Raw genomic sequence first — 11,498 nt, forward strand, 5'->3', positions numbered from 1 at the left:
ATTTTGGTATCCAAAAAGAAAAGTGGGGGTAACCATGCATTTTTCAGAGATAATAAAGTTTCAATTTGGAAAAAAGCGCCATACATTGCTTTGTATTTTACTAATTTTTTGAATAATTGTTGCTTAATTATCTCTAAAAAATGCGTGGTTAACCTCAATTTTCTTTTTTGGATTTCAATAGCCGCTACTAAGATCTGCTTTTCCCGCATAGTGATAAACTGTGCAAAAATAGGCACCGTCCTTAATTTAAGCGGTCACCCTCGCAGCCTGCGGGAAGGGAAGGGGGAGCGAGGGAGGCGAGAAAAAATGAGGGAGGGGGGAATAATCCCCAACAACAACAACAACTTTATTTGTACCCCAAATTAAAGAATTATTTTACAAAATTAGAATAAGTAAAATAAAAATGAGTACATGGCTGTCCAGAACAACCACAATGGGCTAATTAAAAACTGGACAGCCATCCCTAGTGATGACATCAAAGACAAACATGTACAGCAACACACAAAAACGCACTAAACAAAAACTAAGTTTAAAGATTGAATGACAATTAGATGGAAAATACAGTGTATTGATAGATTAACTAACAGAAGAAAGTAGTTGTATCTGATTTTAAAGGTATAGACATTGTACTAATAGCTTGCAATGATTTTTAATTTGATCTAATTCTTGAATTGTTTCAGTGGCAAAAGCTTAATGTCAGAACTAATAGCATTCCAGATCTTAGCACCCTGCGAAATCTAATATTAAAGATTCCATAATTTGTTCTGATGTTTGGGAGAGCGTAAGTCATTCCAGAGGACAGTCTTGTGTTATAATTATGGGTTTCTTTTATCGAATTAAAAAAAGCATCCAAATTAGTCGAAAGAAGTTGATTTTTAAATTTGTACATAAAGACAACAATGTGAAAAGTAACTACATCAAATAGTTTGATAACATTAAATTTTTTGAAAAGTGGACTTGAATGTTAAAAGAAGCTAGAGAAAGTAATAATTCTAATGGATTTTTTTTTTGCCAAAAGATGTTGCAAGGTAGTTTGATATGTATTATGCCAAGCTATTATACAGTACATTAAAAATGGATATACCAGAGTATCGGTATAGGTCCAACATGGTTTTGCTGACTCCTCATTTTTTCCCACCTCTCTCGCTTCCCCTCCCCTTCACCAATTGCGCCGGCCATGCAGGCTATCACCCTCGCGGAATGGCCAATGACCACTTACCAACATCTGGTTGTCAGGCACTCGAACGGAATTTCAATCGCATTGAGTTCGGTAATCTAACGCAAATCGGGCTCACGAAAAAAAAATTATTGGCAACTGAACGCAATCGAATGTTCAATTGTCGAACTCATTATTGCAACTGAGTTTACTGCATGGCAAGCTATGTTGACGTCAAATGTTGAGCACGGAAGCGTTTATATTAATGCAAACGCTCTTCTTTTTTATAAGAGCGTCTAATTTTCCGACCGAGGGTGAAACGAAAGTGGATGTTCTTAGCTTTTTTATGTTTTGAGCCTGAAACGTTTTTTTTTTCTGGTGTAGAATTTCAGAAGACCGATATGACCGTGACCAGGAAACCCAAGAGAAAGATCATTGTGCGCTGTGTCATGTCAAATTCTTTTGGCAATGCGATCCTGTATTGAGCCTGGATTTAAAGTATGCCGCGGCAACCGACTCAGGGCCATTTTGTCTTAGAAAAAGAAAAAGAAAAACCATCCATTCTTAGACAAAGAAATAAATCTCGATACAAGTTCATGCTGTTACAAGGTGGATAGATGCTTTAATAAAACTAAATTGCAACCCGGGGGTTGAATTATATAGTTTTTTACGATAAAATTTTAAAAATTTAAAAAATTACAAAGGTTAAGAAACTGCTTTAAAATGACAAAAATTACAATTTGAGCGCATTACTAAGAAGGAATGAGTTCTTTAATCTATTTGTCTTAAAATTAGCGATGAATTTTCGTTTCTTCCTCAAATTGTAATGACAGGTGTTCCTCTCTGGGAGTAAAACATGGAGTTTATTATTCCTGTCTTCTGTGATCTTTGAAAAAGACTTGTTCGTCAGTGATTGTCTTCTTGCTTCTTGCAAGGTGTTTTTAGCTCGATGCAAATAAATATAAATGCGTGGGAAGTAAGAATTCTTTTCGATATCTACGTAAGTTTAGGCTCAGGAACCGAAATTGGTGTTAGATAAGAAGGCTGAATCTTGGTCAAGTTTCAGTCGTTATTCACTTCCTTCGAAGAAGAATTTTATTTTGTTTGTCCCGGTCTGTTTCACTGCTATTCACGTGCTTTGAATATTTATCATAACGTGAAGTCCTGCAAAAGGTAAAATTTACAATGGAAGACTTGAGAAACAGGAGCATATATTTATGTAAATTTTACCTTTTGCACGACTTCATCTAATCATAAATATCCACAGCACGTGAATAGCAGTGGAATAGACCGGGACAAACAAAGTAAAACTCTTGTTCGGAGAAAGCGAATAATGACTGAAACTTGACCAAGATTCAACCTTCTTATCTAACACCGATTTCGATTCTTTAGCCTAAAACTTGCGCGAATATCGAAAAAAATTCTCACTCTAACCGCTTGTAATTTAACAGAAAAATCTGCCGAGGTATTTTAAGGATATCTCGATTTATGCAAAGTAGGAACTTTTTTATTTTTTTGCGCTTTATTTTCACAGAGAGACACCCGTGAAGCTCAATATACATTTAGAATGTTTTGCTATCAGGAAAGACCCTTTTACAGAAAAGACAAAGTGTCAAGTTTTATTTTGCCAGAGATATTGATGAAAAATGCTGGAATAAACAAAATCACCCCGTAAAAATTGATTCATTATTTACTTGAAAACGCTCTTACAGATTTTTTTCTAATTTCGCCTACAAGTTGTCTAGATTAAGTAGTTTAAATCCCTAAAGTTTCGTCATAAAGTGTCTGACTAGATTTCGAGATAATCGACAATGTTTAAAATGAGAGGCTATGCGGTTCTAATGCTATGGTAATAGCTGTTGCTTGGAAATCGATGAGAAAATTAACTTTGATCATATGTTGAAATGATGATGCAGTACGAAGGAGATCGAAGTTTATCTTGAATGCGAGATTGTAATCTCAAAACCTCCACCCTAAGTCCAAAAAAACTGCCTCGAGCCTCCTTAATAACGGCCTTGCTAACACTAACTCTATGTGTAATAAATGTTCAACAAGCTTTGAATCGGGGACCGCAATCACAAGGAGTCCTGTATTGCACAGTATTCTCAGAAGCTCGGTCCAAAACAAATAAATAAAAAATAACTTGATCGTTCGCTCCGAGTACTTGATAAACTGTTAAGCCAGCATGCTGCAATGTATTTATATGGACAATTCTCGAAGATGGTAGAGGATTTCCATATTACGTTTTCTTCTGGTAAGATCTCTACGCTCACGCAACTTTCCAACTAAAATTGAAAGCTTCCAGAGGTGTTAATGGATGCAATCGCTGACGTAATACAGAGAAGGGAAACCATTCATCCTCCAAGTTGCTTGATGAGCAGTGTGAATGCCAGGTAAATATGATTCAAACAGTCCACTTGAGGCATCTGGTGTCTTGATGCGTGCTTAAACACTTCACACAGCAATATCGAGCTCCACAAGACACACATGTGTAGTTTGAAGGAAATGTACAAAGTGTTAAGGATTAAACCTGATCTGTCAAAACACTTTTGTGTTCTACGCAAGAGTAAAAGCAAAGTTGACTACCTAATTTACGAAACATTTGTTTTTTCAACAACTAAATCTATCACTTGACGTACGAAGTGACTTGCATTACGTGCGAACATATTCAGTGAATGCCCTAAGAAACTCTTCTTTATATTCAGCTTCCAATTATGATAATGATGTCATAAGAAGCATCGAAACGTCGACTAACGCTTATTTTGACATTGATTTCGTGGGCCCCCTTTTTTCTTGCACTCTACTTTGTTATCAAAGCATCCATACTTGGCATAGAGTTTGAGAAAAATTTGTTCCCGTTGGACCAAGTTAACTTACCATAACAGAGAGGTGTCTGACACTGCAGGTTTAACTGTACCCATCTGATGAAACTCAAATGGAACGTACAAGCCCGAAATGATTTTAAAAGGATATCCACACACTGAACAAAAGTGCCTCTCTGGAAACTTTGATGGTGCAACATTGGCTGAGGAATACGATGGTTCACCTGCTTCAGCCTCCTGCTCCTGAGTAAGACAAACAGACAGAATATCAAAATGTTAAAACAATAATAATAATAATAATAATAATAATAATAATAATAATAATAATAATAATAATAATAATAATAATAGTAATAATAATAATAATAAAATTTCTTCATGCCACACTTCACAGATTGATATCAAAATTTGTATCAAGTAGGTCAATAATTATTGTAGATGCTGACTGTATTAACATGGTTCAATACTGTTGGCAACCACTCACTATGCAAGGAAAGGGTGTCCCCCAGGGGCAGATGTAGGAGGAGGAGGGCATAAGGGGCAGTGGCCCCCTTTTTTCTTGTATTTTTAAAAACCTTTTGTAACTGGATGGGGGTGGGGGGGGGGGGGGGTACTTGTGCTCTTGTCACAAATTCTTTGGCCCCCTCTTACTGGATTTTCGGGATCTGCCCCTGGTTTCCTAGAAACAGCACCTGCTTTCAAAAATCTTAATATTAGTGATTTGACTGAAAGAATATTGGCAGGTTTTATTGTGGTAAAAACAAATTCAAGATTTTTAAGGGCTGGCCACCATGAAAGGGGCAACAATTAGACATTCAAACTTCTCAAACACAAGCTTAAATTTAAAAGAAATTTGTTCTAATGGTAAAATTGCTTTAGGTTGCCATAAAACAACTACAAAACGGTTATCAAATGATTATATTATTTTAAAACAGCTACTGAAATTTATGTCAATCTTCTTGGGAATAATAATTATAGGCTGACTTGGAAAAATTTGGTTTGTTATCTTTGTCATGAATTCAATGGATTCTTATACACAGCCCTAACTTATTAGGACTTTAAGAATTCAATCACGACAGCAAAGCCAACAAAAAGTCAATTAAAAAATATAAGTTTTGCTGTCATAGCCCTGGCCAATTATCTGGTGGAGGATATGTTGCCAATACAACAAGAAACATGTTTTCTTATAATTTATCTTTACAACTATACATCATTTCGAAAAAAGTTCCTTTTCTGTTGAACTGTTGTGAATAAGTTATCATAACTTATCCTTATTTTTCTTCATTTTTTGAAATATTATGAGTTACTTTGATGAGAAATTTTTTTCTGTTAAGCTTATTTTCTGCTTTTAAGATGAGGTACAGCATTCCACACTGTTGTAAACAGCTAGCGAGATATAAAGAAAAAAACAAATATGGTCAAGTTTGTTTGTTTTTGCATTTGGGACAAAGACAAGTTAAGTTAAACACTTACTGCTTCTTCAAGTAGCATGGCAAAAGTTCTCCTAAACCTCTGTTTAATGAACAAAACAATTACTGGTTAACAACTTGTAATAAATGTATACTCAGTAATTTGACAGCAATCGACTAACTGCACAGTGCTAAACTCATTCAAATATGGCACTAAAAGGTAGGCCGCAGTTGTGTGAAACAAATATTCAAGCACAAACCAACCAGTTTTTGTTCCTCATGTTTAAAACTAGTAAATTATTGCTATTTGTTCAAGTTTTGATTTAAGATAAATAATTGTAGTCTTGTTAATTAACAAATGAAGGACTACAAATTGCTTTTAAGCCGAAAAAATTCATGTACATGCACTAATAATTTTTTTGACATTCTAACCAGCATTGTTTGGATTTCAAAGGAAATTGAAGGCTGACTTGGATTCTCTCACTTGTCTGAACTGGATCAGCATTGCTGATGTTGCGAGGGTCAGACATGTAATTAATTCATCATTAAAACCTGGAACAATAGATAATGCAATTCCAGAGTTTTGATTGGCTTAGCAGCCGTGGGATATCATCAATTACACCATGCCTGAAAAATAGCGGCCATTATTGTCTTACGGTCTTTTTGGAAAATAAACTTGGCAAGATCCAGCAATATTTCTTGGTTAAAATAAAGTAATCATTCCATTTACGCTTTCTTTATATGGGACGATTATGGCCAACTTGGTTCTACATGCCTCATTGGTTATCCAACTTGTGCTCTTGGAATTATAATTGTTAACTGAAGCTCTAAGGAGAAATGATATACTCCGGCAAACTACTCTGTCACAACCCTCTCAAGAAGATCGTGCTTGTAGCTAGTGAGCATAGCAGAAGTAGTGCATGGTCATGTCCTCTTGCCTGCTGCAAGGGGGTGGGGGGAGTTAGTGCGAAGAAACTAAAACAAGCAACAACTACTCAAAACTGTTGGGGGGGGGGGTTAATTTTCAAAATCAACAGTTGATGGCACATTTTGAGAATTAGCTGCTCACTTTAACAAAGAGTCTCTTGTACTTACAGAGAAGTATCACTTAAATACAGTATATAACATAACTCACATACTCTTCACATACCTGTTTAAACAGCTCTCCTGTCTTTGATTTCCTTTTCTTCCTCTTATCTGTAAATAAAATTAATACCACATTGTCCTGTGATGATTCATCTGAAGAACAAAATTCCTTTCCAGTGCAGTTGTAGTTATGACTTTTCTTCAACTTGGTAAAAAGATTGACGCAATGCTTGGTGAGAAATACTGTATATATCAGGTATCTTAGACTCATTAATAATTCATGAAGAGAAAACAAAGGAAATCTTTAAGGAGGTTTGGAAATGTGATCATAAAATTATCATAAAATGTGGTGAACCTTCGCTTTGAATTTCTCCAAGAATAATTATTAATGGTTTGAGAAGCTATATCAAACACTTGAAAGTATTTCATCCAATTTCCAAACATCTTGAAGTTGGTTAAAAAACGAGGTGATCTCGGTGTTTGGAAATCAGATGAAACACTTCCTTGTGCTTGATTTCAAGTGACATTCTAATGAACAGTTACAAGGTTTACTTTAGATAATGAATGTCATCATTCAGGCAGCATGGCCAAGCGGTTAGAGCATCAGACTTGAAAGCCGGAAGTCTCGGGTTCTAGTCCGGCTCTGACTGCTTGCTGCAGTTGTTTCTTAGTAGCCCCTGAGTTCAGCTCCTTGGTGGTGCTTGTAACAGGAAATGAAAAAGCAATGAAATTGATGATCGCAAACCCAAATTATGTTCACTCGATATCAATCAAATATGCATGTTAGTTAATTGGCATCAATGGTATTGGCCAATCAATGAACAATCGATAATCACATGAAAGTGTTTTATTTTCATCAATTATCATTGATATGTTTTCGCATCAAGTGTGTGTTTTGAATATTCGATCGATCAGTTTTATACTGTCATTAAGAAACCTAACAGAATACACAGTTCATATTGGTAGCTGTTCCTACAAGTTTCTATTTTATATCAGGCCAACAAACTGATTGTCTGTTGTCACTTACTACTGCTGTTTAGAATCTGTCATGATATACTTTCAATGCGGCACTTTCAGTCACCAAATAAAAAATGTATGAAGACTATATACATCGGTCGAGTGCTCTTTAGGCTATTCCTTTTAATTTCGAACTCCAAAAGATGTGAATTTTTATAATTGAAGGAGAGAACCTAAAGGGAGCCATGAGAGTATGTGATGTTTGAAAGTTTATGACCAGCAACCGAGTGGCAATTCCCACATTACGATAACTTGCTCATTGCACATGCATGGAAGTTTATGACCCATTGATCAATCGACAAAGTGACATTTCCCTCACATTACGATAACTTGTCCATTGCACATGTGCGCATTCGTGAGTTAATAGAAGGAACTTTACACAAATATAACTTTCATGATTGAATTTTATCGTAATAATTCATGCTTCACATGCTTTCACTGACTAGTACTTGAAACTGTTGAACCTTCGGGAAGATACTGGCCAGGTGTAAGCCTATATTCTCCAAGCCACCAGTGGTTTCGAAACCAATTTGGCGTCTCAAAATCAATGTTATTTAATTGATTGTTTCTCATCAAAAATTGATCAAAATCAAAAATCACAAAAACTTAAGTGTTTGATTGTTTATTGATTATCAATATCATTGATATTGATAGTTATCGATTCCATCGATCATCGATTTCATTGATTGTTCAGGTCCTGTTGTAAATAGCTAGCTGTTCAGCCTCCTGCCAGTTGCCTTGTCATGTTCGATTTAAATAATTTACTTCTTTGTGAAGCTACTGCCCCACTAGCACTTGCGCTATAAAAATCGCTTTGGGTAAATAGAGATTGTTATAATTTATTATTTATCAGGTGGGGGTTAATCACTGAATAAGAACTACAATGTAGTCTGCAAATCACACAAAAAATACCCGAGTGTAAACAGTCTTACTAATAATCACCTTCCATGGTGTCATTGAAAGCGGGGACCTTCATTTTGGCAGGAACTACTGTCAGATGTGCGTGGGGATCGTCTTGAAAGTTGTCCTTTTCCAAAGCCTCAAGATGTCTTTTCTGTCGCCGCTTTCGAGTAGCATGATCAAGAATTTTTCTACTTGTGATGTCTCTAATTCTCCCTTCAAAATAAAAGGCAAAAATTCAGTATGATAATTAGGGGGTGAATAGAAATAGGTTGGCAGAGCAGCAGATTTTGCCCCCCAAAATTTGTCCCAATCACAGATTCAATGCATAATTTTCATGGATTCACAGATCATGCAAATGCAATGGAAGTACATATTCTTGGCGGTTTTTGGAGAGGATTTTGGACCTACTTATCATTTTGTTTGGATCGTAGACTTCATGTCAAAATCTAATTTTAGGGCCATTTGGAATCAATCAATAAAACATTTAGGGCCTGTTGGAATCTCCCTTGCCATGGGAGGGTGGGGGGCATTGTGGCTTGTTATGGTTGCCAGCACCCGTGAAAGCCAGCAACTTGAGTGCATTGATGGAAGACTTGCCAACTACATCAACAAGAAACAAGTACATGAATCCATCTACAGTTTTTCAGTTTGTTTCTGTGGCTGTACAATTCAAGGCTGTTCTGTAGATGAAATACTAAAGCACAACCATCTAACTGAAAGCCACCTAGCAGTACCCCCCTGTGGTACTGTTTTTTTAGGCTTTACAAGATGGGACTAAAGTGTGATCATGCAAATGACTACCAGTACCTATTGTGTGGGATACCCAATCAATGAAATCAATGATCAATAACAATCCATCGAAATTGATATTAATTAACAGATCGATCGAAATTGATAATCGATAACCAATCGATGAAGAAGACACGTGTGACTTTTTATCGATTGCCATCGATTTCCAATATCAATCGACAGCTTAATTGGTATCGATTGGTTGCACATTTTTTCCCACTTCAGAGTGGAATAAGCATTAAGTAATTATATCACATCTTTGCATGTAAACTGCATTGATTTTTAACACATTTTTTTCAGTCGTGAAACGATATGTATGACTGATTTTCTCTCCTTCTTTCTGATTTTTTGTCTCCTTCTTTCAAATGAAAGCTATCCCAGTCATATCCTAATTAATTCATAACATAAATCCTTTAATGTTAGCAAATTTTAAAGTTTTAGTTTAGAATAAACACCGAAGGAAAGGAAATGCAAACCTGACTCCCGTCGATCCGCCATCTTGAAAATCATATATAGACTCGCGCCAGGCCTCTCCCAGCAGTGGGTTGGAACGCCTGGTGAGAATTGCAATAATGGCTTCGAGAGACGAACTGCAACACAAAGTAACGCGAGAAAACTGGCTTGAAGATCATCCGAAATTCAAGGAAATACACTCATATGGATACTATGATGAGAAATCTTCATTGGCAAGAGCAGCTATCACAGTGTACTTGGATTTGTGCGAAAATAAACATTGGTTTGGAGTTTGCATTCGTCCATGCGAGTCGTTGAAATTGGTTTACGTTACGGGCAAGCGAACGAAGAAATCCCAAATCGATGTTGTGGTTCCACTTACGATAGACAAAGCTTTGACAACAGAGGAAATTCAGAACATTCTTCAGGAGGTTAATCTATGTGAAGAAGAAAGAGAAGACGGAGAAATCGAGCGAAGTTGCGAGGGCCCAAAAGTGACCATAGCATTTTGCGAGTCGGATTCTACTGTTGTGTATTATGATTTTTTCCAAGGTCTTGTCCCACCGGATCCACCTGATGAAGAAGAGGAAGAAGTCGAACCCAAACGTAAAAGAACGAGACAGAAGAAGAATAAATCTAGTAGTTAGACCATATAGCAATGTCTACCTTATCTGTCAATCGACAACTATCGTGACACTGTTACATTTAATTTGACTGATGAAATTACATCGGTAAGTCGTCCCTTAGTAAAAACTGAAGGAAAGGAAATGGAAACCTGACTCCCGTCGATCTGCCATCTTGAAAATATTGACTTGCGCCAGTCCCCTCCCAGCAGTGAGCTGGAACGCTTCGAAAAGTTTCAACTTTTAAATGTCAAAGGTTATCCCCTCCTCCTCATCGTTGTTGTATTGCAGACATGCAAAAAGAATCCAGTAAAATAGTCAAACCTTCAAAACAACGTGTCGGGAGAGGGTTATGTGTAGAAAGAGCATTAATTTGTGCAATCAACAAATGTTTTCCAAGAAACAAAGCTTTGTGGGCTTATCTGCTAGTTTTTTTGGACGTCAAATTTCCAAGGGCAACTATCAGACTGATAATCCCAAGAAAGAAATGCACTATTGTTCTAAATTAATTTTCCTACACAAAGAAGTCAGTGAGACTGGCATTTTCCAATTTAAGGACGGTGCCTTCTATTGTTACTGCGCATACGTTCTGCGCATCGCGAGATACTCGGGTTTCCTATAGGTGATGCCTACTAATACAGGAATATTTTTGCGCGGTTTAAAACTATACGGAGAATGGAGAACTTACCAAATGTCGTTGGCATCTCAAAAGAAAATTGGGGGTAACCATGCATTTTTCAGAGAAAATCAAGCTTCAATTTAGGAAAAAATCCCATACATTGCTTTATATTTTGGCACTTTTTAGAGATATTGCTGCTTAATTATCTCTGAAAAATGTGTGGTTACCCCCAATTTTCTTTTTGGATTCCAATAGGCCTTGCTAAGATCTGCTTTTCCCGCATAGTCACAAGCCGCACAAAAATACTTCGGTATTAGTAGGCACCGTCCTTAAAGCTATCATACACGAACATTGACCTTAAGGTGAAACACTGACAAAGACAAAATATATGAACAACAAACAGGATAAAAATAGGTTTTAAAAGAAACTCCCTTGTTAATGCAATGGGTATTTTTGGGTATTCAAAACAAACTGAAGATTGTGTTGAATACCCAAAAAAATACTTGCTAAATTTTCCTACCCAAAAAAATCCCAGAATCTAAAACTTATTTCAAACCCCCCAAAAAGCTTTGACCATCCCCGATTTGTGGTAGCGTCCGCATAGTTCTGCGAATAAAGTAC

General features: G+C 36.5%; 3 protein-coding genes across 3 annotated transcripts in view; 1 reads left to right on the forward strand and 2 right to left on the reverse strand.

The window, feature by feature from the left end:
- LOC146453264 (uncharacterized) overlaps positions 1-11,498 on the reverse strand; it is a 117,128-nt gene that overhangs the window by 86,778 nt on the left and 18,852 nt on the right. The gene's annotated exons all lie outside the window — the stretch shown is intronic.
- Positions 308-9,769, reverse strand: LOC146453271 (zinc finger HIT domain-containing protein 1-like). The gene is made up of 6 exons (XM_085096807.1): positions 9,659-9,769; positions 8,433-8,606; positions 6,538-6,584; positions 5,452-5,490; positions 4,128-4,221; positions 308-3,661 (listed from the first exon to the last, which is right to left on the reverse strand). Exons 1-6 carry the CDS (start codon positions 9,690-9,692, stop codon positions 3,561-3,563), a joined length of 489 nt encoding a protein of 162 aa, XP_084952933.1. The 5' UTR covers positions 9,693-9,769; the 3' UTR covers positions 308-3,560.
- LOC146453272 (tRNA-splicing endonuclease subunit Sen15-like) lies at positions 9,666-10,807 on the forward strand. Its single transcript, XM_085096806.1, has one exon. The coding sequence runs from the start codon at positions 9,755-9,757 to the stop codon at positions 10,280-10,282; it is 528 nt and encodes a 175-aa protein (XP_084952932.1). The 5' UTR covers positions 9,666-9,754; the 3' UTR covers positions 10,283-10,807.

Source organism: Pavona decussata, unplaced genomic scaffold (assembly GCF_977016875.1).
Source record: "Pavona decussata unplaced genomic scaffold, jaPavDecu1.1 SCAFFOLD_339, whole genome shotgun sequence".
In the NCBI taxonomy this organism is placed as follows: Eukaryota; Metazoa; Cnidaria; class Anthozoa; order Scleractinia; family Agariciidae; genus Pavona; species Pavona decussata.

Excerpts from the sequence above, each read along its gene's own strand:
- LOC146453272 (XM_085096806.1), top strand. The coding sequence starts at position 9,755 with ATGGCTTCGAGAGACGAACTGCAACACAAAGTAACGCGAGAAAACTGG.
- LOC146453271 (XM_085096807.1), bottom strand. The coding sequence starts at position 9,692 with ATGATTTTCAAGATGGCGGATCGACGGGAGTCAG. Across the intron at positions 4,222-5,451 it reads CCATGCTACTTGAAGAAGCA|GAGCAGGAGGCTGAAGCAGG; the intron begins GTAAGTGTTTAA and ends TGTCTTACTCAG. Across the intron at positions 3,662-4,127 it reads CTTTTGTTCAGTGTGTGGAT|TTCCTTCAAACTACACATGT; the intron begins ATCCTTTTAAAA and ends CACTTTGTACAT.